Genomic DNA, 27,577 nt, shown 5'->3' with positions numbered 1-27,577 from the left:
GAGTCCTGAAAAGGTTCATGGGCTCGATTTTTTTTTTTTTCTCCGTGACGTCACTTTTTACACAGTTTCCTTGAATAGCACCTGTGTGCACGGGGGCTGTCTGTCTGTCAGTCCTTAGTAAAAACATAACCCATGCCAGCAAAAACATATCTACCAGTGTTCTCCACTGGGCCGTGGAGACAGACTGGGCTTCTCTTTTTTCTCCCCTGCTCAGAGGCCAACACTGACTCTCCAGCACGAGACCCCTTCAAAAAAAAAAAAAAAAAAAGAATTTCTTTTTCTTTTTCTTTTTCTGTGAGCCGGCATAATTTTTTTCCTTTTTTTAAAACATCTCTTTTGTAAAAAAAAAAAAAAATTCTTGCTTTGTCTTTTCGTGCACTGAAAATTGCTCCTTTTTTTTTTTTTTTTTTTTTTTGTGCGCCTGCAATCAACGCCCTTGTGAATGACCTCAGGTGTCTGATTCTGATTGAAAAAAAAAAAAAAAAAAAAGGTAAGTGCCAACAATTTTACCATCACAGAGATGTGTGAGACTCTCATTGTACCTTTGTGTTGTTTTGGACTCAGAAAATCTCCATCGCCTTTTGATTATTTACTGTTTTTTTTGTCCCGTCTGTTGCGAGACTTCAGCTCTGCTAATCCTAAAGAACATTTTCCCCCTTTAATCCGTGACAGTCTTGTGTGTCCATGTTCACCCACTTTCTCTTATTGATTTTTCAATTGTGCAACTGGTCCCATTTTGTCTCCGCATCCCTGCGTTCAGCATCAAACTGCTGCACATGGATGTGACGTCCTCACAAATCTGCTTATTCTCACTTCATCCCGTGAAAAGACCTTTAAAACGCACACAAGAAAAAAGAGCTACTTTATCTGCAGCTAAAGACGTGCACGCGACCCTCTGCACACACACACACACACACACACACACACACACACACACACACACACACACACACACACACACACACACACACACACACACAAATACAAGCAAGAAAAAAAACACGTACACGTACTCATTGCAGATCGGGTTTCATTGTGTCTGCACACTCACACACATCTGGAGGGTCTGAGATGGCAGCAGTGTTGGCCGACGTGGTATCGAGTGTCAGTAAATACTCACATCATCGTCTGCGTTGGCGCTCAACGTTGTCGCTCAGCAGGCTTCGGTCTCATTTTTACACAGATTGCGTGCGAACTCGGCCGTTAAACGTGTCACTCTTTTTCTTTTGGCTGCAGCAGAAAAAAGACTCACTGAATGTTTTCGTCAGCTAAAACTGAAGAATAATCCAACAATCTGACTGCCGACAGCTAAATCGAACACTTAACACGAGTAAGTATGTGATAATTCAAATATATAAGGCGGGATAGAGCATCTTAAACTAAAGCGCTTTCCTCATATAACTCATGCGTCTAACATGCCGGGATAATTTGTTCCACCGTAATCTGTGTCCATCGCTGTGGTACATGTCCATCACTGTGGTACATGTCCATCACTGTGGTACATGTCCATCACTGTGATACATGTCCATCTCTGTGATACATGTCCATCACTGTGGTACATGTCCATCACTGTGATACATGTCCATCGCTGTGATACATGTCCATCGCTGTGGTACATGTCCATCACTGTGATACATGTCCATCGCTGTGATACATGTCCATCACTGTGATACATGTCCATCGCTGTGATACATGTCCATCGCTGTGATACATGTCCATCGCTGTGGTACATGTCCATCGCTGTGGTACATGTCCATCGCTGTGGTACATGTCCATCGCTGTGATACATGTCCATCGCTGTGATACATGTCCATCGCTGTGTTACATGTCCATCGCTGTGGTACATGTCCATCCCTGTGGTACATGTCCATCCCTGTGGTACATGTCCATCCCTGTGGTACATGTCCATCGCTGTGGTACATGTCCATCGCTGTGGTACATGTCCATCGCTGTGATACATGTCCATCGCTGTGATACATGTCCATCGCTGTGTTACATGTCCATCGCTGTGGTACATGTCCATCCCTGTGGTACATGTCCATCCCTGTGGTACATGTCCATCCCTGTGGTACATGTCCATCACTGTGGTACATGTCCATCACTGTGGTACATGTCCATCTCTGTGATACATGTCCATCACTGTGGTACATGTCCATCACTGTGATACATGTCCATCACTGTGGTACATGTCCATCCCTGTGGTACATGTCCATCACTGTGATACATGTCCATCACTGTGGTACATGTCCATCCCTGTGGTACATGTCCATCACTGTGGTACATGTCCATCACTGTGGTACATGTCCATCACTGTGATACATGTCCATCACTGTGGTACATGTCCATCACTGTGGTACATGTCCATCACTGTGATACATGTCCATCACTGTGGTACATGTCCATCCCTGTGGTACATGTCCATCACTGTGGTACATGTCCATCACTGTGGTACATGTCCATCGCTGTGATACATGTCCATCACTGTGGTACATGTCCATCACTGTGGTACATGTCCATCACTGTGGTACATGTCCATCGCTGTGGTACATGTCCATCACTGTGATACATGTCCATCACTGTGGTACATGTCCATCCGCAGCATTAACAAAATGGCAAAGTGCCAACGGGGAAACGACCGACTGAACGTCTGCCCTCAAAATGCTGACTTCTGATGTCCAAAACATTATTTTATTAATGTTAAATTATTGATTGTGATCGATGACATGAAAAAAAAAACTCACCTGCAGAGTCTTTTTTCACTTTGTGAACCTGAGTGCAGCTCATATATATGTAAGCAGAGCTGCTAGATTAACGCAGAAGTTTGCAGCTGGTTTATTGGGATTCTAAGAAATATTAAAATGTGTAAAAATGATTTGTTTTTGCCGACTGAAACTGATGGAAAAATGACCAGAAGATGGTTGTCAGATGTAAAAATCCACCGATCTGTGCAGAGCTTCAGAAACTTCCTGTTATTTGATAGAGTTTATGTAATACTGTATATTATTTACTGTTGTTTCTATTGTTATTTTCTGAATCAATCAATTCATTGTTTGGTCTAAAAAGAACATGGAGAGAAATGCCTGATATCATATCTTGTTTTGATCAAGTAACAGTGGAAAACATTCATTTTTCTAATATTAAAAGTTCAAGAAAAGCAGCAGCGTCTCATTTATAAACAAACATGTTTGACATTTTTGCCTGAAATACGACTGAAACAGTTTATTGACACGTTCATTTTCTTTTAAATGATTTTTTTTTCTTGCTTTTAAATCGGTGTGATCTTTTTCACTGAGACGACTAATGACCCACTTAAAATGAAATAAATATATTTCCATTGGAGGCCATAAATTATGAAACGAGAAACTCTCTTTGCACCTCTTCAGATAATGAACTGCAGCGAGAGCTCAATCGAAGAGACACTGAACTGATTGACGCACCTCAGTGGCTGAGTGACGGCTCGTCGCCGGGTGTTTTCTCTCCGTTCCAGCGTGCGCGCGCACACACACACACACACACACACACACACACACACACACACACACACACACACACACACACACACACACACACACACACACACACACACACACACACACACACACACACACACATACATACAGTCTGTCCCGGCAGATAACCCCCGACGACGACCCCTGACCCCTGCTTCCAGCCTCGTCCTTCCTCCAGGAACGCCGAGACCTCCACAGGTTCCCTCCCTGTCTGAAGATGGAGAAAAAACAGGTTGTGTGGACTTTTACGGTTATTAATACAATGCAGAGGCCAAAGAAAATAAATAAATAAAAGAATAAATCAATGAAAGACGGATGCACAGGCGATTTTATGTGAAAAATGAGAGATAAGGACATAATAACAGTGGAACTTCTATTCTTTAACGTGTGTCTTTTGGCTTCCCAGATGGTTTCTTGACAGGCCGCCAGCCGCTTGCTGTAATCTGTGCGAGCACAAGGAGAAGGCCGGCCGCCCGGCACGGACACTTCTGCTCCGGCCTTCAACCGACACCTCCGAGGCCGCCGGAGGAAGTTGGGTTTAAAACAGGAAGACGTGGGTCACACGTCGGCTTGAGGAGGCCACCTTGAGTCGGGCTGGAGGCTCGGCAGCAGCGCTGAGAGGAGGAGACGCGGATTCACACCGTCAATTTTTTAGGTGTTAAATATATGCATTTTATCCAGATAGATGTGTTTAACTGCTTCTACAAGCTTTAAGATGCTTTGTAAGATTTTAAAATGGTCTCTGCCCGGATGAGGAAGTCCACCGCAGCATGGAAGACTAGTGATTTTGTTGTTTTTGTGCTTAAAACTGACAACAAGTCCCCGTCTCCCTCACTGCTCTGAGACACCAGCTCCGATCCAAACCTGTCAACCGAATCAGGAAAACGTCCAGCTGGGCTCTGATTTCTCTTCGAGTCGCCGCGTGATGAAAAAAAGACAAGTTGAGTCCTTCAACATTCACTGCGTCCACACGGAGACGTCACAGTTTAACATCAAATTTTAGATGCTGGAAATTTGTTTTTAAAGCTGTGCTGCTTGGAATCTAATTTCTTGACAGCATGCAATCCTCCACTGCATAAATAGAAATTGGTTATTTTCAACGAGGTGTTTTTGTCGCCGTCGACCTCAAACGAACCATTTTATTTCGTTTCAGAGGGATTTCTATATTTGAACTGACTGGTGCGGGACATGAGACCCGGCTCTGATCTTCGGGGTCTGTGGTGAGACGACGGCAAAACACAAAGCAGTAAAAACACGACGCAATTTTATTATTGTGGAAACGTGATTTGATCATTTTCAATCAAGTTTATTTTGCAAAATTTCAGTGACAAACGTTTTTAAACTGTGTTCCAGAATAAAAACCAAGAAGCATCTGTCCGTGTTTCTCACGCAGGTTTGTTGTGGACGTGTTTTTGTGTTTGTTTCTGACTGAAGCTGCGAGAAGATCGTAAATCGAATATATATATAAAAAAAAAAAATGCATCTGTTACTTTTTTTTTTTTTGCAGCTTGTCGAGGTGATTTTATGTTTTTAATTCTTACTTCTCTGAGGTTTAGAAGTTTTGCCAAAGCAAAGCTGGTTTCATTTCTGCAGTCAGATTGGTTGCAGTTTTTCCCTCTGGTTGTTTGTCAGGTTAGATATCGACCTTCGTGTTTAATCTCGTCGGTCTGATTTTATCCGCTCGTTGAGCAGCTTTGACGACCTGCTTCCGAATATCGAACCCTGAATGATGGAAAACCTCGACGACCTCGAAGGTCAGAGGTAAACGATCGTATCGACTTTTACTGTAGGCGGCCGACGCGAGTCAGATTGGGCTTCATTACTTGACCTTTGACCTTTCGTGCATGAAGCCGTAAAGTCCTCAGAATGCAAATTAATTAATGTTCATATGAGGCAAAACAACAAAAACAACAAAAAAACAACAACAGGTCAGCTCAAACTTTTCAAACCCCTTTAATGATGAAAATTCAAAAAACATCTCAGATGACTCAGATGCACAGAGGACTCCGACAAACTGACACCAGCGAGGCATTCTGGGAAAGAACTTAGCTCTGACCCGGCCTGCAGCTGGACCGGACCAACGGGGAGCGTTACTGGGGGGGCATCAGGGCTTTGGTCTGGTCCATCACCTGCTGGAAGAACTTCTCCATCATGTCGGTCAGAGACTTGACCTCGATGTTGCCGATGAGCGGCTGCACCTGCTCCTGCAGCTTGGCGGCCTCGGCCTGGAGCTTCTCCATCAGCGGCTGCAGCTTGGCCTTCCCGTTCGCCATGTAGGTCCTGTGATTGGTGGGAGACGGAGGAAAGAGACAACCTGTCATTCAAAATGAACTGAGAAAAACATGTATATATATATGTAGGCTGCACGAGTTTATGCAGGCATTTAGTCGAGGTTATAAGTTATTATAATGAAGGTTTTATCTCAAAAAACAACACGTATGGATCAAAGGGGGCCGATTATGTGCTACGTGTAATTTTCCATTTTAAATAGGACACATTTGTCAATTATAAAGTCACTTTTCTTTTTTTTAAATGGCCTTGTATGTGTGCAGCGTAGACAGTCAAAGGAATGACATACAGTAAAGATGCGGACGGCCGAGGAATCGAACCGGGAAGCTTATGTGCTCACATGTTAAGTTTTAAAATAAATTAACCGCATATATTAACTGGTAAAATTCAAATTCAAAAATATAAAGTGAACTTTGTTAACACATAAAGCCATTTACATTTAGATTTTATGCATTTTTTTTTCCCTCCAATCTGTCGCCGACAATAAGAGGAGCTCAGATTCCCACATTTAAAAGTGAATAAAGTTGACTTACTGGGCGGTGTTACCCATCTCCATAGTCTTCATCTTCTCCACCATGTCCTGGGTGGTGCTGGTGATGCTGGCGGACATGTCGTTGAACAGCTGGGTGATCTTGTCCACCTCAGCCTGGACTTCACGCTTCACCAGAGACCCGGCCTCAGAGCCTGCGAACGCAACATTTCAAACGTCTTTATTTAACTCCACCACATGGGATGAGAATTATCTTTTTATTTTCAGGCTTTGGTTTCAGTCCAAAACTTACACGGAAAATTAAAATTAAAATTAAGGCAGTTTTTAAGTTGCTGAAAAGATTCCCCTGTTTAATGTGTCACATATTCAGAAGTTTCTATATTTTATGGTCTATAAAATCTATCTGAAATACATTTTATATACCAAATACATTTAGTTATATATCAGTGGAAATGTGTCTCACCATTGGTGATAGCCAGCACAACCACAAGAGCGGCAACGATGGAGAATTTCATGGCTGCAGATGAGCTGGAGATCAACCTGGAGAAAAGTTGAAAGGGTGAACGAGGCGCTGCAGAAGTTACAATAAAAATGGAAAAGAGTCAAAGTTTCTGATAATTTAAAGAGTAAAAGTCTGTTTGTCACACAGAGACGGAGAAACAGCAGCAAGCAGACGTACCTTCACTCCGGTGGGGGTTTCTTGGACCTGATGTCTGTTGGAGAGCGGTGGGCTTTTATAGCTCCCGGAGGACGAGTGAATCACAGCTAATCACAATTTGATCATTTTACGGCGCGAATAGACCTGACAAGACAAGTACAATCAGCGCGCTGGCTGGACCTTGGTGCTCCACAGCTGTCACAAGACGAGACACAAAGTCCACCGAAGACTGAGGTGGAAACGACCCTCCTGAACTCAGTGAGTTGGAAGAAAATGTTTTTAATGTGCTTGAACTTTAGAAAAAGTGTTTAAATTTGACTTTATGCTTTTATTTCACGACATTACAGGGGAGCAAGGTTGGAGGTTAAAACCGATGATCATCATTACAATTAAATCATTAATTAAACTACCCAACAGTAATAAAAAAAAAAAAATAGTCAAATTTGCCAAACATGCAACAGTAATGCATTTTGTTTTTACTTTTTGTGATGAAATATATTTTCTTTGCGTTATTGCCACTTTCTCATCAATTGTCTTCCACGAGTAAAGAATTAAAAAAATAAAAAGGTTGAACATAACCACGAAAAGGAGAAATGAAGGTTTTCCCATCATTTTGGGGAACTCATCACTTATTTTTCATCTTTTCCACGACATAAAAACACACCGTGTACCCCTTCTTTATATTAAAAATTTTGTAATTTCAAGTTAGCCATCTTCTCCAGAGAAGATCAGCTGATGAGACTTAATGAGTTAGCCAACGCTGCTGACAAAGCCTCGAAGCGCTATCAGCCGTTACCCAACAAGAAATCCTGAGATCCTGATAAAACTCCTCAAAGAAAGAAACGGCAGGAGATACTGGCGGTGTTATCGTGTTATCGTGTGCTCTAACCGGGACGTTCTGCATGTTACGACTTCTCTTTTCTGTTTTAATCATCTCACGCTCACTGTCGCTGAAAAAAGCTTTAATACATCTATATGACACATTAAGAACATGAGACACTTGGTGAGATGTCTTGAAGAGAGACTGGACGGAGCTTCCAGGTCTGAAAAACAAGGCCTTAAAGCTGCAGTACCAGCGAGTGCCACTAGAGGTCGGCTCCAAAAAGCCTCCGGCTCCATAGACTCCCATTCAACTTCTCTCATCAAATCCAAAGTGAATCAAATGTGTCCATCAGTTATCTCGGTGTTGTTAGCTAAAGTCACTCCTTCTTCTTAGTTTTCTGGAGGTCCATCTGAAAATAATCCCTCATTCATTAGAAAAGAAGATTCAAGAAGACCTGTTTTTGGGGGCGTGTCTGTTTGATTGACAGGCCTGTGGTGCAGTCAGGTTACAGCTATCGGTGGGCGGGACGTAGTATCGTCAGGTTTCCAATCAGATCGGTCAGATTGTCTTCGGTTTCAGGTTGAATTCCATCACACTGCATGTCTCACTCTGATTATTCTGTAAGTACAACGTATAAAAGCGTACAGTATATTTACTCGGGTATATTTGGAGGTACATGAGTACTTACGCGTGATGCTACTTCATCCTTCCACTCTAATACATTTATCCGACAGCTTCAGTTACTTTTTAATTAGATTTATTTGAAGTAAAGTTACTTTGTAATGAGTTACTTCTTACATGACTGTATTGGTACTTTTACTTGCAGGATCTGAGTACTTGTTGCATCTCTGGCTCCAAAACTTGCTGTTAAACCATTTTTTTCTCTTTTATTCCTGACACACTTTTCTTTAATAAACCCATTAATATATATTTTTGCTTATTTTACGGTTTTGTTTGCGATGACAACAGAGAAACCAGCTCACAGGTCCTTTTCTCTGATGTTCTGTATGTGGTACTTCTGACTCCGACCACTAGAGGGCAGCGTTGCACTCTCAGGAGAGTCTACAGATGTGGGTCAACATCTAATCTTTATTTTACTGCGCTTGCTGTCATTCCTGTTCCACATATCTTTTAAATATTCAACCACTCAGATTATTTGCTTTTCTTTATTTCCTCCACACTTTCATACCTTTTCTCATGTGTTTAATTTCTATCTCATGTTTTCTCTTTATGCATTGTTCTCATTTTTAAACTTAAGTTTCTAGTTCTTATCTCCCTCTATTTTACCGCTTTTGTTGTCATTTGAGCGTTTTAATCCATCTTCTACATTTCTTTTTATCTCTATCGTCTTGCGTGCGTTGGTCTCAAAGGGGTTTTTAAATTGTTTAATTTCCTTTTAATTTGTTTTCGATTGTGTTTTGAATTTATTCTCAAATGTATTTTATTTTTCTGGTCTACAACTCTTATTATTGGCCTGTCAATCATCTGTAACGCACTTTGAACTGCACCCAAATGTACCAAAAAGTGCTATAAAGATAAAGTTTGATTGATTGACTCGAGTGTTTTCAATCCACCACAGTGACACCAGAATAACAGTCCTTGGTGGAGCCCGAGTGGATCCGTGAGCGCCCTCTGCTGGTCTCGTAAATAATGATCTTAATTCTTCAAAAAGGTCATACAGTACAGCTGCTCTTAAATTCAAAGCACTAAAACTCAAATTTAAAACTTTTGTCGTTACAAGCTAAAAAAAAATTAAAAAAAAGACATTTAAAAAAAAATCCATTGAAATGTCACAACAGAAAAAAATAAGATAAGAACTATAAAAGCGTTTCCCGCTTATTTGTTCTCACTTTTTTCTCACTGCTGAAAGACTTCCAGACAATTATTACATTTATAAAAGGCTTAATTTATTACACGAGTCTAACAGAGCAAAGTGGCACATTACACATTATACACAGCAAAGAACACATAAGTATTTATACATTTTAAGAGTAGTTTTTTTTTTTTTTTATAACAGAGCATTATATCAAAAGAAATAAAGTCGTATAAAACATTAAAACAAAAAAGGCACCAATAACTTGTTTTTTTTTGCTCCGACTGAACTCTTGTTGTATCAAATGTTTTCTCTCGTCTTTGCTCCTTATTTCACGTCATCAAACGTCCTCCAGGTTTATTTGAGTAAGTGCTCTGAGGAACTGCCCTCCGAGTCATTTAAAAAGTCAGATTTGATATGTTGGTCGAAATAATGCAAAAGATAATCTGACAGTGACTGACATAAACAAACAAACAAAACAAAAAAACAACAACAGCAGAAGCCGTTCAACGGATGAACAGACTCGAGCCGAGAGACGAAGACCGAAGAGAAAATAACAAATGAAAATCGTCGGTTGCTCGGCAGGATGGAGACAAAACCGAAGCACGCGGACTTTTATACTCTAACCTTGAACACACCTTAAACAACTGCTCTAATACCAAAGTGTGTGTTTGTGTGTTTGTGTGTGTGTTCATTGTGATTCTCTACATACATTCAGCCTGACATTTTGCCTCCTGCACCACCACCTCATCCCCATGATATCACCTACATTTCCCCTCTGAGTAAACCTCTCTAGTTAAAACAGTGAGTGTGTGAGTGTGTGTGTGTGTGTGTGTGTGTGTGTGTGTGTGTGTGTGTGTGTTAGCAGGTTGTTGGTGGATTAAGGTGAGAGTGTGTGTGTGTCATCAAATGCCTTAAAAAAAACAAACGTGTTTTTAGTCACGTGTGACATTACAACTAAAATAAAACCCCGCTAAAGAAGAGTTAGTGTCCCGTCTGAGTCGTAACGTACGTCACTGCTCCGATAAGATGTTGTTAGTAGTAAATGATCTAATTTATGCATCTTATCAAGTCATTTTTGAGCATTATGAGGTGAAACGTTTCTTAAAATCAGTGACAGAAGTCTGAGATCATTTCTGTCCTGTTTCATAATGTAGACAAGGAATATTTTAAATGTTTTAATCATGATTTATCTGCCAAATTGTATTTTATATGAATTTAAAAAAAAAAAGATTTGTGGGAAAAATGACCGCCAGAACAGGCTAAAAAAATGTATTCAACAAAAAGCAGAAAATACACATTTTTCTGCATCTGAAACAAGAAAATGTTTCACATAATTTCCTGAAAACTGAATAAAAAAAATAAAATTCTGACAATAAACTAATCATACACTTTAAAAAGGAAAAAAAACCCCGTTTTTCGCTCAATAACGGTCAAAAATAACTCGATCGGACGGGAATTTTAGAGTTTTAGTCACCTCATCTACGGTCTCATCTTCATGTCCATTTAAGCACCTAAAACAAGAAATAAATATCACAATTCTATAAATAGAAAAAGTTATTATTTCAGTGGTAAATGTAAACAACAGTCACGTGAGGCAGCGAGAAACCCGACAGGAAGTAAAAGGGTCGTTAAAAGGTCGCTCGTAGGAATACGCACCAAAATAGTGTAAAAGTCCCGCGTTCGTACGACTCTCCGTTTTAGATCGTTGGATGATGTGCACATTCTGATTCTGATAAAGCCAAATTACAACCGCTAATTATGAATGATTTATTATTTCCCGCCGCCCCTCCCCCGTTGAGGGCGGATTCATAACGAGGCCGGCAATCAAGAAGGAGAAGCGAACGCGTCGGTCTGCAAATCAACTCGCCGTCAGCTCGGAGAGGAATCGATGAGGTGGAAGTTTGAGATCTGCGTCGGATCACGTGGAGCTGCACGAGACGCCGCGCTGACGCTCGTTTCTGGAATGACGTGAAGGAGATTCTGGCCGAGTACGTGAGAATGATTAATAATACAAAATAAAATAATAATCCCTGACATTAAAATGTCTCCAGTTGAATCTCTGAGTGAACTGCAGCTCTACAACGAGGCACGTCAGTGTCGTGTTACCGCAGCGAGCTTCCTGCAACCCACAGCCTTTTTTTTTTTTTTTTTTTTTTTTTTTAAACAACGTAACATCAGAAAAAGGCTTCGGGTAAAAACACGTCTGGGTCGTCAGCTTCTGGGTAAACGCACGGACAAACACTTCGGGTGTGTGACGCTGTCGTGAACGATGTTCCTCTCTGTTGGTGTTGAACTCTGCTGACAGTCAAACAGCGAGGCTGTCGGCGGGAAGCCCCGCCCCTCACTGCTCTTTGCGCTCGCAGGTGGAGGCGTGCTGCTGCGGCGGCGGCGGCTGGTCGGAGCCGCCGCCGCCGCCGCCGGGCTTCCACAGCAGCAGCACGCTGAAGACGCCGATGATGCCCAGGTTGAGGAGGAGGGTGACGGCGAGCGCCCCGGCGGTCCCCAGGAAGGACGGCGCCGCTCCGTGGGCCAGGAGCCACGCCCGCCGCGACGCCATGTCCGCCATCACGCCCTCCATCTGGAAGTGGGTGCCCACCACGGCGCTGACGTGGAACAGCTGGTGGCTGTGACCTGCGTGGAGGAAGACGGACTTCAGTTGGTGAAGCAGCTGATTGGTTCATTTCTGAAAGTGAAATTCGTCTTCCATCTTGTTTTTTTTTTTTTAAATCATCTACGAGACTTATAAAGAAACAAGCAGTACATTATTTCTGTTTAAAAAACTGACGTGTCAGTCGGACAGTCAAGGTTTCATACGTCACATACCAAAGGAACCAATCAGGTCAATGTAGGGGCGGGGCTTTCCCTATTGTCCAGCTGTGTGCGCTATTTTTGGCGGGAGAAGTGACCATATTTGGACGAGCTGGGGGAGGAGCCAGCGGTGGATCTGACCGATCTGATAGGAAACCTGACGATACTACGTCCCGCCCACCGATAGCTGTAACCTGACTGCACCGCAGGCCTGTCAATCAAACAGACACGCCCCCAAAAACAGGTCTTCTTGAATCTTCTTTTCTAATGAATGAGGGATTATTTTCAGATGGACCTCCAGAAAACTAATAAGAAGGAGTGACTTTAGCTAACAACACCGAGATAACTGATGGACACATTTTATTCACTTTGGATTTGATGAGAGAAGTTGAATGGGAGTCTATGGAGCCGGAGGCTTTTTGGAGCCGACCTCTAGTGGCACTCGCTGGTATTGCAGCTTGCCTAGTTTTTCAGACCCGGAAGTTACGAACACTGAATAAAGGTATCAAGTCACAGCTCGGCTACTTTTAGTGGGAAAAAACTTGTAAATCTATGAGAAGTAAAAAGGGAAAAAGAGTTTTATTTGTTTTTTCTCCAGATAATTTAAATTAATTTGAATTATTATGGTATTTGTTGCTATAACTCCTCTTAGTGGACTATTTTTACATCATTCTCAACCATCTCCTCTTTCTTTTTTAAATAACTAACCACAGCAGCTCTTCCTCTGAAGGGGATTTGTACACAATGAAACCTCGCCAGAGGCAATAAAAAAAAAAAACAATCCACGGAGCAAAGAAACAGGCAGAGAATTTAAGAGGCTACGAAATCAAAAGCCCGTTTGATACGGAGCCATTATTTCGTGTCAATTGTCCCAGCGGTCAGCAGGGAAAACACTCGACAACAGGAAGGACAAAAGGCGGTAAATTTAAAAAGGTGCGGCCCTGGAAATAAATAAAAACCTCGCCGATTAAAGAGCTCGAACTGAACACGGCGTTCAGTAGATAAATCAGCCACTCATTCGCAGCGTTTATTTCTTCAACGCCACGACGGAGGACGTACCGAAGTAGTCGAAGCGGCCCGGGGCCAGCCTCTCCGGGAGGTGGGCCGTGAACAGGAAGCAGGTGAGGAAGGCGAAGAGGAGGTGGTAACAGTGACTGGACAAGGCGTCGCTCGGGCTGCAGCTTCCCCTGCAGCACAGCAGCACCTAAACACAAAAGATTTCACAATAATACAGATTATCACACTGATGGTTGCAGCGTCTCTGACCTCGTTAAAAAAATAAAAAACAAAAAACAAAAAAACAAATGACTTGCGTAATGCAGAAAACTAATCATCACACTGATTACGGGGATTAGTTGATGGCAGCGGTACGTTTTTATTAGATTAAGGAGGGAAATCAGCTTCTGGGTTAGTGAGCTTAAAGTCCTGATCAGAAGTATTAAAGCCCGGCACTTCCAATCCTAGCGGCGGCTAGCTGGACCGGTTCGGTTTTAACACATGACACGGAGCTATAATCTTAAAAATACATGAGTCCCTGCATATCTTTGTTCACCAAATATCTTTGTCCATTAGATATCTTTGTTCATCAGATATCTTTGTTCCAACCAGACTGAGGTAGCTGAGCAGTTTTTTTTTTTTATTCAGTTGGAGACTAGAGATGCTCTCTGTTGCTAAGGTGGTTGCTAAGGGTCGGCCTACTTCCTGGAGTCCTAAACATTGCGTACGTTGCAAGAGTCTACCCCGTGTGTTGCCATGGAAACGGAGATCACGCTAACCAAAAAAAGTTTTATATTTTGAGTGAATTGCTCCACAATATGAACACATTTTATTTAGATGGTAACTTTGTTGTATAATCGCAATATTACACATAAAATATGTTCGGTCTCATTTGTCTAATTGGTTTCTCTTTATCTACTTTCAGGACTTGCGTGAAAACCTGATTATGTTTTAGGTCGTATTTATGGAGAAATATAACAAAAATGCCACCTTTTGGAGAACCAGTCTGCAGTTAGTTTGACAGCGGACTCACCCTGTAAAACAGAGGGACGGTGTCGAAGATGAACGGGAGGATGAACGCTGCGGTCCGCAGGGCTTTACTCCTCTGAGGGAACTGCAGCTCCAGGAACCTGAGCAGACAAACGGAGGGCAGTAATCACCCACGTTAAGTCTGCAGCCTGCAGAGCAACTAATCTCATCACTGCTGCTACGCAAGCTCCAGAGCCGTTAATCATATTAATCTTTGGCCTTCATGTTTATGTAAAACATCAGCGGCTGCTCGGATTCTTATGAAACGATTTCCACACTTGTTTAACACATTTAAAAAACATTTTTTTTTACTGCTTTAAAAAGGACAAAAATGGAGAAATCTACTCAAAGATGCATTTTTAAATGGCACCGACAAGGTTGAATGTTGGCTTCATTTTGCAGGGAGTCCCCCGGGTCACTGTGAAGCTGCAGGAGGTCACAGAGACTCAAAGAACTTCATTAGTCCTGGTTTGAGTCTGAATCCTTTTTCAGGTGTTTTTTGTTTTTTTATATTGTAGCAAGAAGGAAAAGCTGAAGAAAATACGAGCAGCTGAATTTATATGAATCAAACGCTGCTGCACGATCGTTTTCTGGACGCAACACTTTTTCCTGCTGTCTTAATTAACTTTGCTCTTTTATTTATTTACCTTCACATTTAAATACAAAAAATGTAAAACTGAAATATTCAAATCAGTTTTGTCCCCTGAGACCAGAGGAGCAGCTCCTCACCTGGAGGAGCAGGACAGGCTGGTGCACAACACCGTGTTGCCGATGGCGATGGGAACAAAGTGCTGATGGAGCCACGTGTTCACCCAGCAGTCGGGCATGACGTAGTATCCGTAGCTTATGGCACATCCTGAACATAAACACGCAACGTTAAAATATGTCATTTCTAAAATTGTTAATTTTTGTTCTGCTGCTTCACTTCGAGTCATTTTAATCGGACGTTATTTAATCATGATATAAACTTCTTCCTCGAAAAAGTCGGGAGCAAAAAAGTTAAAAATTATTTAGATTGTCAATTCATCTCCAAACGTTCCTGCTTGTTTTCACCTCAACAAAAACTTACAAACCTAAAAATATTCTGTTTTCTTGAGAATAAAACCAATGATTTGAGATTATTTCACACAATTACAGGATAAATGTTTAATCAAATATCAAAACAGTTGCAGATTATTTTTTTCTCTTGACTGTCAATTCAACTAATCATTTAAATTTAAATGAAGGGACATTTTAATATACATTTAAAACACAGCAAAGCTAAAGAGAAGGATTAACATATCTTTAAAGTCTGTGTTTCCTGAAACGACCACTGGGAGTCGCCAAAGTGAGAAAAATCTAAACTCTGCTCAAAGATAAGATAAAACTCTTAGTTCGTGCTGCATGTAATGCTGCAAAACTGAGATATGATGTAATAAATCCTTGAAAAGCATTAATGTCCCAAAAGACATTACATTTACACAACATAATATACACTAATAACATATCATACTAATGATGTGCACCTAAAACTGTCTGAAAGTAGATGCTGACCACCACCACAGATTTGGGACCATCCTATTAAATGTAAAAATGTCTGCTTATCACAGACTAAAATTCATCTTAAATTCTCATGAGCACCCTGATTTGTGTGGTATTAATTAAAAACAGAAGGTGAAACATGCATGTGGCGTGTATGAAGGGCAGCTGTTTTTTTCAGGGACCTCCTTCACCGAATCTCTTCTGACTTTCTGCATCGAACCGCAGCGTTTGAAAGTGTTTTGGTCCTCACCGAGGCTGTAGAGGCTGAGAGCTCCGTAGTCGAAGAAGTAGCAGATGTGGCGCGACTCCGGCGACATGGTGCTGAAGGTGTGCGCACAGCTGGAGGTGAAGGGGTAGACGCAGATGAGCAGCATGTAGACCAGCAGCGGCCAGGTGTAGCTGTCGCTCAGGAAGTTCAGGGTGGAGCAGAGGACGCAGAAACGCCACAGGAAGTACCTGCAGAGCAGCGTTTTGATCTCAGTTACAGTTAAAGAGTCGCTTCCTTCACGTTGTGTGTTTTGACTGCTTATCTCAGATCCTGCCTCTGCTTTTTTTTCCCACCTATCCAACAAAAGCTTTTATTAGTACGTCCTGTCCAGCTGTTTTGTTTTTTTTCCCTGCAGCTTTGAGAAGAATTTAGGAGATTATATCTTCAACACAAACGTCCTCCAGCTTCCACTGATCCTGACAAACTCCGTCATGTTTCTACAGCTGCTGATCCAAGTCATGAAATTCAAATATAAACATTTATCGCCGCGTGCAAACCTGCAAAAGTGCACTGAAATAATTTGGATTAAACATATTAAATGAAAGCGTGACGGATGAAATCTTGAACTGGGGTTTAAAGCAGACTGTGAAGACGTTTGTGTTCGCACCACGTCGGCAGGAAGTGCGTCCAGATGTTGACGGTCTCGTTGTTCATCTGGAAGCTGCTGAGGACGCAGTCCAGCGCCGAGCTGCGAGGGTGACGGTACCCGGAGATGATGCTGTCCTCCCGGAACACCTGCGGAGTCGGGTTGTATCAGAAGATCTGTCATTAGTTTGTAGACAAACTACGTCACACACCCTTTAAATTATTCACCACGAGAGGCAAAACGTTCACAAATGACGATGAGGTTCAGCGAAAAGTGAACATTAAGATTTTAAATAATTGCATTCAGAAGGAAGATGAAGGTATTTCTTTCTCAGGATATCTTTTAAACCTTACTTCATGCAACATGATTGATTGGTCAAAAATTAAAGTTTTTGTTGTGATTGAAAAATGTTCGATTTTGGAGCAGCTTTTTAAAAAAGAAAAAGATTCTGATGTAATTTGCAGCATTTTATGTGATTTTTTTTTTGGGTAAAATTGGATGAACTGAGAAACTGCAAGTTTAGAAATATTTTTTTTAATCTATTTTCTGAATTTAAAAAACTATCAGGGGGTTTAAAGTTGGAAAAAAAAAAAAACCCTGAGAGATAAAAGTGACGCAGTTTTACAAAACAAGTCTGTGACTGAAACGCTGCTGTAAATAGAAGAACTTTAAATGCTTTGTAAATATGAATTCAACACGTACTGGATTCACTAAAACAAAGTGCAGGATTAAACTGGAGCAGAGGAAGTGTGTCGATTGGGAACATTTCCCATCAACCCCGTAACTTCCATGTGGTTTGTTTTGATGATGAAGGCTGAAGAGCCTCACTGACTGAAAATGAGGAGGTTGTTTTTTGTAAATAGAATAAGTTTTATTTTGAAAGGCTTACTTTTAGCCGCTGAGTCTTCAGGAGTTTTAAATGAGGAAGTTCACTGCGGCAAAGATTGCAGGGAAATTTGCACAATTGCAGGCTCAGAAACTTTTTTTGCAGGAATTTGCATTAATTATTGCAACGGCAAGATCATATTTTCCTGGAGTGACCGCGCACTAAAATACTGCTGACGCATTACTGTAGCAACACACATTTTCTGAGCTACTCATTTGCATCAGGAAGGTCCACCTGCACTCCTTCAACAGGTGCGTCCTAAACCGAGAGTCGCTGCAGGAAATTGAATATTTCCAGCCGGATGACAGACTGTCTGAAAACCTTCTCACCTTGGGGACCTGGTGGATGTCGAAGAGCTGCGGCAGCTTGATGCTCAGCATGTCTGCGGGCAGTTTAATGGCCCCCCTCCCTCTCTGGCAGACCTCCCTGAGCCTGGCGCGGCCCCCCCGGCAGAGCACCAACCACACCGGGTAGTTAAACACCGGGAGCCGGGCCCCTCGGTCCGGACCGGCCGGCTCCCATCTCAGGCAGCGGCCCCAGCCTTGGCTCCACCCACCTCCGACGCCGCTCCCGGCCCCGACCCCCCGCCACACTGGAAACACTGTACACACACACACACACACATAAAATTGTAAATAAAACCAGTATTTAATTGAAAATACACCAAAGACGACACATCAAATGTTGAAACCGAGAAATTTTGAATTTGGTTCCTGTAACACATTTAAAAAAAAAAAAAAAAAGTTGGGTTTACATCATTTTGACATTTTTCTGATAGATGGTATTGAAGCAATTCGGTCGGTGCCATGGAAGCACCAAAGTTTGGTAACCAGCCACCAAACACATGCTGTGAATATTCAGCTTTCAGAAGCTGCATCAGTGAATTTTAGACATTTTTATGATCGTTTTTCACTGAAAATAGTCGTAGTTTTGTCCTAAAAGTAAAAAGAATTTACAGAAATTTTAAATGTTCTGAATGTGTAATTTTCAATGAAATTAATTCAAAAGCTGTGTGATTAAATTACTTTTACATCACTCAAAAATACCCAGTTTTCTTTTAAGGACACAGAATAAAGTTTGCACTCCTGAACTAAACACCATCCGTCTCACGTCGACGTAATTTCATGACGCACGTTGGATTTGTGGACATTTCGTGTCCGTCTGTAGGACGAATATCGTTCAGCGTTAAAGTCGACATGACGAGAGTCCTCGAGCGCGACATGTTGGTGGAGTGGCGGCGACACCGAGAACAATCTCTCATTGTGGCCGCTCTCGAGACGTCCACCGGAAGAAAGACGGACGTTGGACGAGGAACTGGGACCGAACGCAGTGAAGGCGTTACAAGACTATTATGTGGAGAAAAACATTTGCAAATAGTAAAATAAAGTGTTTTAATGAGAAATGAATTGTTTGATTCCGAGTGATTTTATCAACGTCGCTGCAACATTTGTCCACCAGGGGGCGCTGACAATTTTATCAATTGTAAAAATGACCTACATTCTTAATACAAAGTTATTCATATTACACATTTTAAGGCACAACTTTGTGTTCATGTTTATGTGTTCATGTTAAAAACAAATATTGGTGATTTTTGTTTTGTTTTATAGACTATAATACAGAAAAAATATGAGTGGGGTGATTTTAATTCCATTTTTAATTATTTATAATTACATTCCCAGTGAAGGTCACCGTTTCAGTGCACTGATGTGATCAAAACTCCTGTACGGGTAAACAACACACACACACACACACACACACACACACACACACACACACACACACACACACACACACACACACACACACACACAGTTCTTTATGTCGTTAGCTCACCATAGACGTGATAAATAAATTATAAATTGTTGGGACACGCCTTGTTTGGCTGTAATTTTATGGTTGTAACAGAAACTGGCCGACAAAACATAATTTCCTTCTAACGTGCATACTTTAAGTATAAAACGGGCCGACTGGATGTTTATCCGCTTTTTCTAACTTTCCAACAAAAGCTCCAATCAGAGGCCCTTTTACCGCCTCGGGTCCTTTTACCGACCGGTCCGCGTGTTATCGAGAGTTTCGGGCGTCTTCTCCTCAGACCCCGACAGGATGAAACAGATCGCACGTCGCAGCTCCTCTCCGGCAGCGTGGGAGCAACAAGATGCTGACTGCACCCAGCTGCAGGCCCGACCCAACGCTGACAAAGTGAGCTTTGTGGAAAGGGAAGGGACCGAAGGACGACTGTTACACACTGCACGGAGTGGAAATGAGGCAACACACACACACACACACACACACACACACACACACACACACACACACACACACACACACACACACACACACACACACACACACACACACACACACACACACACACACACACACACGTGTGACCACAACATGTGTAAATAAAAACAACAACTAAAAGCTCATTTGAATTCAGATCATCAACGTCAATTATTTGAAAAGGTCACTTTTAAATGTGTTTTTTGTCAAATGAATTTGAATTGAATTCTGATTGAATCCAGGTTGAAGGAGACGGACAGGAAACAACACGAGGGAACTAAACGGTTTAATTAAGCAATATTACACCAGAGGATGTGCTTTAACGTCATTATTAAATAATGTTGCATATACATAAAGACGGTTTGAATGACCATCTGCCACGTATCTGAATTTTGTTTCGGTGCCCATGAACAGACACAAACCTTCACCAACAGAAGTATTGGTCGTAATAAACAATCTAAATTCCCCTTCAAACACAGCAGAAGCACCGAGAGGATGAAAACAAAGTTCAGGACCGGAGTCGAACCAGCTCCACATGCTGATCGCTCACCAAACAAGAGGCGGCTGAAGAAACCGATGAGTCGTCAAATGAGTCGGTTTCGTTTTCTCTCAGCTCTGAACCAGAGGGAGCAAATAAATGAGAGGAAAAATACTCCGGCCTGAAAACTTCATTTACATCAACACTCGACAGTCACAAGATGTAACGAACTGATATGAGAGCATGAAAAACATCTTCCTCTTCAGCCTTCCCTCCTTTCTGAGGTCATCCTGCTCACTTGGTGGAATATCTGAGTCAGCCGACGAGACCTCGGCTCCATTTGTTCTCCGGAGACCCAAGACGTGTTCACGAGTAGAAAACATGTGGATCCACCCACTAAACATCTGCACCAACATCACCCACTAAACATCTGCACCTCCTTTCACCTCGTTACCTGCCATTGTTGCATCACATCAGAATTTACTCAAACAACACTTCCTTCCTATTTCTTTTGTCTGTTCCTCTGCTGACATCTGAAATTCCTCCGCTAGGCCGTGATGTCGTCATGTGAACTCTCGTCAATGGCGGCCATTATTGGCTGGAGGGCGACAATAAGACGGCTATGCGGAGAGCATGTTGTCCACAATAGACCCAAACATGGGCGCTGCGCTGCGCTGCATGTGCTGCTGCCTCGTCTCCGTCTGTGGGCTCAAGCTATAGAGCATTCCATTGTTCTGCTGGAACATGTCCACACATACACTCATACATACACACATACACATACACACGTGTGTGTCATGTACTTTTTACGATGACAACCTCCCACCTGCAGCCGTTCTACGCTGCAGAAGAGGAACTGAGAGCCGGTTTTTCTGCTTCAGAAAATGAAACCTTTGATAAATGCTTACGAAGTGTCTGCGGCAGGTCGTCACTGATTCTGACTCTGGAGAAACTGAAATCCACAATGAATTTCTTCTTTATCTTAACTATCTCTTAGAGATACTTTTTTTCTTTAGAGTACCGCCTCAAACACACCATAGACCTTGTAGTACCGAGTAGTTCAATTGAAATTAAAAATCTATTTTGTCCATGCAGCAACAAATCACAACACGATAGGATATTTCAGGGTCCTTAAAACGAGTAATTTACAACATTACAAAGAGGAAAAACTCTCTTTAACAGGAAGAAACCTCCAACAGAAGGAAGGAAAACTCTCTTAACAGGAAGAAACCTCCAACAGAAGGAAAAACTCTCTTTAACAGGAAGAAACCTCCAACAGAAGGAAGGAAAAACTCTCTTAACAGGAAGAAACCTCCAACAGAAGGAAGGAAAAACTCTCTTAACAGGAAGAAACCTCCAACAGAAGGAAAAACTCTCTTTAACAGGAAGAAACCTCCAACAGAAGGAAGGGAAAACTCTCTTTAACATGAAGAAACCTCCAACAGAAGGAAAAACTCTCTTTAACAGAAGAAACCTCCAACAGAAGGAAAAACTCTTTTTTTAACAGAAGAAACCTCCAACAGAAGGAAAAACTCTCTTTAACATGAAGAAACCTCCAACAGAAGGAAAAACTCTCTTTAACAGAAGAAACCTCCAACAGAAGGAAAAACTCTCTTTAACAGAAGAAACCTCCAACAGAAGGAAGGAAAAACTATTTTTTAACAGAAGAAACCTCCAACAGAAGGAAAAACTCTTTTTTTAATAGAAGAAACCTACAACAGAAGGAAAAACTCTCTTTAACATGAAGAAACCTCCAACAAAAGGAAACACTCTCTTTAACACAAGAAACCTCCAACAGAAGGAAAAACTCTTTTTTTTAACAGAAGAAACCTCCAACAGAAGGAAAAACTCTTTTTTTAACAGAAGAAACCTCCAACAGAAGGAAAAACTCTTTTTTTTAACAGAAGAAACCTCCAACAGAAGGAAAAACTCTTTTTTAATAGAAGAAACCTCCAACAGAAGGAAAAACTCTCTTTAACAGGAAGAAACCTCCAACAGAAGGAAAAACTCTTTTTTAACAGAAGAAACCTCCAACAAAAGGAAAAACTCTCTTTAACAGGAAGAAACCTCCAACAGAAGGAAAAACTCTTTTTTTTTAACAGAAGAAACCTCCAACAGAAGGAAAAACTCTCTTTAACAGGAAGAAACCTTCAACAGAAGGAAAAACTCTTTTTTAACAGAAGAAACCTCCAACAGAAGGAAAAACTCTTTTTTAACAGAAGAAACCTCCAACAGAAGGAAAAACTCTCTTTAACAGGAAGAAACCTCCAACAGAAGGAAAAACTCTTTTTTAACAGAAGAAACCTCCAACAGAAGGAAAAACTCTTTTTTTAACAGAAGAAACCTCCAACAGAAGGAAAAACTCTCTTTAACAGGAAGAAACCTTCAACAGAAGGAAAAACTATTTTTTAACAGAAGAAACCTCCAACAGAAGGAAAAACTCTTTTTTTAACAGAAGAAACCTCCAACAGAAGGAAAAACTCTCTTTAACAGGAAGAAACCTCCAACAGAAGGAAAAACTCTTTTTTAACAGAAGAAACCTCCAACAGAAGGAAAAACTCTTTTTTTAACAGAAGAAACCTCCAACAGAAGGAAAAACTCTTTTTTTAACAGAAGAAACCTCCAACAGAAGGAAAAACTCTCTTTAACAGGAAGAAACCTTCAACAGAAGGAAAAACTATTTTTTAACAGAAGAAACCTCCAACAGAAGGAAAAACTCTTTTTTAACAGAAGAAACCTCCAACAGAAGGAAAAACTCTTTTTTTAACAGAAGAAACCTCCAACAGAAGGAAAAACTCTTTTTTTAACAGAAGAAACCTCCAACAGAAGGAAAAACTCTCTTTAACAGGAAGAAAAAAAACAAGTCATTTGAAGACGTTATTGGGGCATTTCTCACCATTTTATCGACAAAGTTGAATAAACCTTTCCACCTGCATCTTCACTGTTCCCTCTAACACACAAATGAACGACGAACCCTTCACTCTACTCTGTCGGAGGCCCGTTTTCATGACTTCTGTATTTTGTGCTTTCATTCTGAGGCGCTGCAGGAATGTTCCTCTGGAGGTATTCCTCCCCGGTCGCCTCCTTCCCGTCTACATGTCTACATCTCTGCAGATGGAGGTTACGCAACACAGGCCATGCAGCTCTTACACATCACAACGGATAACCGACTTCTCCCGCAAGACAAAGAAACTCTTCACTGGTGTAGAATTTGTTTTATGGTTTTCTTTAACCGACCGCTTCCTCGAACATCTGGATCGGTTTCATGTTCGAAGTCAAATTAAGGACTCGGGACGACAAAACAAAACAAACAAACAAACAAACAAACAAACAAACAAAAAAAAGGGAACTAGATGTCACACAGAAACCAGTTTTGACTCGATGCCCGTCTGGCGTGAGGTCATAAATGACCACATGAGACATCGGTCTGAGCTGGTGGTGCTGTTACACTTGTTACCCCCCCTCCCCCCTCTCCCCCCCAACACCCCCACATATCAACACAGCTCTCCCTTGTTCACTTCAGGCGCATATATATTCACTCTCTATCGCCTGCAGTGACCAAAACAGAAATAAAATATGACCCGTGTGGCTTTGAACTGAGGCAGGGCAGCCAGCAGACAATCATTATCTTTGTTGACGATTAATCGGATGTCCGATTAATCAATTCATCTCTAAAATGTCAGAAAATAGCCCACATGTTCAGATTTTCAGACCAAAGCACCGGGAAAAAAAACAACACACAATTCTTCACATTTGTAAAGCTTAAAGTTGTTTGTTTTTTTATGTCGAATTCGAATTTTTTTAATTAATTTCTTTTTGCTGTTGTTGCTTTTAAAATTCGATTTTTTTTTTTTTTAATAATTAAAATAAAAATGAGCTCTACAAGGTGGGAGAAATGAAAAGAAAACCTATAAAATTGATAAATAACATGGAAAAACCGAAGCTGGGTGAATTGGCCTGGACTCCACATCTCCAGAGGAACCGTGGAGGAAAACATGCTGGTCACATGCAGCTACTGTCTCGAGCTTTCCATTTTGTCCCGATTTTTTTTTTTTTTTTTTTCTGTTTCCTTTTTTCCTTCAACGTGAAACTCATTGAACTCCAGTTTTCAGAGGAATTCCTGCATAAACACGCTGAAAAAAACAAGGTCAACCGGTGAAGACCAACAAGGAGGGAAACTTCAGAATGAGAAAAGGGCGGCGAGGGAAAAAAAAAAAAAAAAAACACCAACAAAACAACCAAACATCATCTTCACGTCTTTGTGACAAAAACTCCTGGAAATGTTTGGACTCACCGCGACCCTCGGGCATGCGGAGCGCGTGGAGGTGTCCTCTCCGTCCGTCCCCTGTCCGCCGTGTTGTGTGACAGTCCGGGCTGCGAGACTTCTTCCACTTCTCTCCGTGTCTCCGTTTCTAATTGTGGAAGGTTTCCTTTTTACGCACGGCCTCCCCTTTTTCTTTTTCTCTTGTCCCGCGCGAGCCAGTAGGATGCGCTGCTCGGTGCTCACGTGGATCGCGGAAGCAACAACAACACGAGCCATGTGTGTACTCAATGAACGCACGCTCAAAACCGGTTAGTAAGAAATTCAAATAGGCAAGTACTCTTTGTTCTGGTTTTGTAATGTCATTTGTGTTTAAAGAGGTTTGGTAATAGGGTGCTGAGGCTCCGCCCCTTTTCTGTCATCCAGAGGAAAAAAAAAAGATGTTCAACATAAATTAATCACACGTGGTAGAATAATTATAAATTAAAAATGGTTTAGCCACACACTAGCTGTGCCACATAGAAATGTCAGCATTTATAAAACATTATTTTCAAATTGTCCTTAGTGTGAAATATGGATGTATTAAAGGTCCCATATTTAAATTTTTTATTTTATTTATTTATTTGCTGGCTTGATCTCCTTAAAAAAAAAAAAAAAAACGATTTTTGTTTTTGTTTTTTGTTTTAAAAATCAAGAACCATCTAAATATAATTTTCCGTCTCTGCAGCTCAACCAACAACCTCCTGTTTTATGTCTGTCTTTGATATCAGTGATCCTCTCTTCTGATTGGCTGATACTCTTCTGAGTGACGTACGCCCTGGCCAATCACAGGTCTTCCTCGTTCTTGTAGCTTGCTAGCTCCACGACAGACTGGGTGTTTTCTTCCACATAAAGGGTTAAACAGCGGACACGACCGCGAGTTTGTGACATCACAATCTTACAGCTTACTAATTCGAAGTGGAGGACTGACCGACAGGACGGCGTTGGATTTCCAGGAACAATGATGTAATCATGGTCAAAACATCTGTATTACAACCCTCCCGTCTCGTGATGACCTCAGTCACTCCTGACGGAGAAATGCTGGAAGTTACTCCACATGGATTTAGTAGAAGCCTGATGAAACGTCCCAGAAGTGACAGGAAGCCTTTAACTCACTTCTTTTCACGAGATCACATTATGGACGGGAGCCTGGACGTGGACCTATAGCGGAGACTTATTTGTCTCGGTGTTTTTGGACCAGAGAGGACGTCCAGGACAAACTTCCACTTTGTGTCAACACAACTTTCAGTCCATCGTATTTCTGCAAAGGTCGTGTGGAGTTCATCGGTGATATTTTGATCACAATCAACACAAACCGTGACGACAGCTCCACATCTTTTTCATATTTAGTCATTTCATTGCCGATAAATCTTAAATTGTAGGATCAAAAATCGCTGCCTATGAATTATATTCTTGATCCAATAAGTCATTGATCGTTTCAAAAAGCGTCTTAAAACATTTAACCTTTAAACAAGTTTGTATTCGGTAGAAATACAAATACTTCAGAGCTGATAAATGATAAAAGTACGGTTATTTTGCACAATTGCTAGTAAAGAAAAGCTTCACAATGCCCATAATATCTTTGTTATTGTACTCAGATCTCTGGGAACACCAGCAGGATCCAGGACGCACCGTGCGTATAAATTGCGCCACACGGATGTCCCCCCTCCCTCCCTCCCTCCCCTTCAGTTCCCATGAATCGCTTCGACTTAAGAGTAAAAACCTCCAGGGTCTCTTCAGGAAAGAGGAAGTGAGTTTACTGAAACAGTAGAAAGTTCTTAGAAAGAGAAGCGGTCGGTCTTCGCTGCGACGACGGAAAAACTGCAGAGAAAGCAGGTCTGACCTTTCAGCTCCGGCGACCCGCCGCCATCGGAGGGAGGAGGAGGAGGAGAGAGGAGAGAGACAACTTTTACACTTCCATCCCAAGTCTGCAGCCTGGTCCGGGCCTACTGTACCAACCCCCCCCCCTCTCTTCCTTTCCCTCGGCACATTCCTGCAGTAACCAAATCACAACACTACTGGATCCACCGCTGTCGAAATCCCACCCTCAGGGCCTCGAGACGTGTTTCCATTGGACGTGGCAAAATAAAAAAGAAAGCTGTTTTTTTCACGATCACAGGAGATGGCATCGAAAACCTGCCGCCACGTCTGGAAGATTTTAACGCACGAAAATATGACGCAAAACAGAGAGAAGTTACTTACGTATGAACTCCAGGCAGGCGAGGCATTTCCCCACGGCGAGCACGGACCCCTGCATGGACATCTCAGACTTTTTTGCAGACGCTCGCTGCAAAAAAACAACAACTTCCGAATGCAGCTACTGGGATTTCTGCATGTTTAAGCCTCTCGTCGTGTCCCCCCCCCCCACCCCGATCCGTCCACTCCAAAGTCCCCGCAGCTCACAGAAAGAGGATTTCTTGGGTCAGTGAGGTTTTCCCCAACTCGCTTACCCAGCAAAAAGAGAAAAGAGACGGGCCAGGAGCAGTGCCAGCCGTCTGGTGTTGGGGTGGCACCGGTCCTGCTGCAGGGGATTGGCTGCTCTGGGTGGATGGTCAGTGGTGGGCACTGGGCCGGGGACAGACAGGGGGGACGGGAGGGGACACAAGAGAAAGAAGGGCACAAAGAGACCCAGTTTGAGGGACGGGGGTGTGGGGGGGTGTCCAGAGTTCACAGGAGTTGAGAGGGTTCAGATCACTCAAAGTGACTGAATCAGAATTTATATTGGGGATTAGAATCAAGGTCACGTTTAGTTTTTGATGAGTCGTTTATTTCAGAGTCCAGAGTGACACCTCCTGATGCGTCCGACCACAAAGACGTTCTCACGTTCCCGTGACTTG

The 27,577-nt window shown here is 42.0% G+C and overlaps 2 protein-coding genes and 1 long non-coding RNA gene across 4 annotated transcripts; 1 reads left to right on the top strand and 2 right to left on the bottom strand.

Moving 5' to 3' along the window:
• Nucleotides 1–3,246: 3,246 nt before the first annotated feature.
• On the top strand, nt 3,247–4,902 carry LOC138630625 (uncharacterized). Its single transcript, XR_011311651.1, has 3 exons — nt 3,247–3,741; nt 3,916–4,164; nt 4,663–4,902. It is a non-coding gene; the product is annotated as an uncharacterized lncRNA (long non-coding RNA).
• A 544-nt stretch (nt 4,903–5,446) lies between these two features.
• Nucleotides 5,447–6,824, bottom strand: LOC138630592 (type-4 ice-structuring protein-like). The gene is made up of 3 exons (XM_069715031.1): nt 6,752–6,824; nt 6,332–6,482; nt 5,447–5,789 (listed from the first exon to the last, which is right to left on the bottom strand). The coding sequence occupies exons 1-3, from the start codon at nt 6,801–6,803 to the stop codon at nt 5,600–5,602; spliced, it is 393 nt and encodes a 130-aa protein (XP_069571132.1). The 5' UTR covers nt 6,804–6,824; the 3' UTR covers nt 5,447–5,599.
• A 2,827-nt stretch (nt 6,825–9,651) lies between these two features.
• On the bottom strand, nt 9,652–27,103 carry paqr6 (progestin and adipoQ receptor family member VI). Of its 2 annotated transcripts, none has more exons than XM_069715073.1 (8): nt 26,943–27,103; nt 18,009–18,280; nt 16,815–16,942; nt 16,190–16,395; nt 15,148–15,274; nt 14,423–14,519; nt 13,453–13,597; nt 9,652–12,216 (listed from the first exon to the last, which is right to left on the bottom strand). In XM_069715073.1, the coding sequence occupies exons 1-8, from the start codon at nt 27,001–27,003 to the stop codon at nt 11,927–11,929; spliced, it is 1,326 nt and encodes a 441-aa protein (XP_069571174.1). In that variant the 5' UTR covers nt 27,004–27,103; the 3' UTR covers nt 9,652–11,926. The 2 variants fall into 2 exon arrangements, with proteins under 2 accessions (XP_069571174.1, XP_069571175.1); XM_069715074.1 differs by lacking the exon at nt 26,943–27,103 and adding an exon at nt 24,735–24,856.
• Nucleotides 27,104–27,577: the final 474 nt, after the last annotated feature.

Source organism: Brachyistius frenatus, unplaced genomic scaffold (assembly GCF_029030835.1).
Source record: "Brachyistius frenatus isolate BFR_SWC_R1_liver_20210118 unplaced genomic scaffold, ASM2903083v1 Contig_137, whole genome shotgun sequence".
Classification (NCBI taxonomy): Eukaryota; Metazoa; Chordata; class Actinopteri; family Embiotocidae; genus Brachyistius; species Brachyistius frenatus.
The sequence above is the reverse complement of the archived record's forward strand: the minus strand, read 5'-3'. Positions and strand labels throughout refer to the sequence as shown.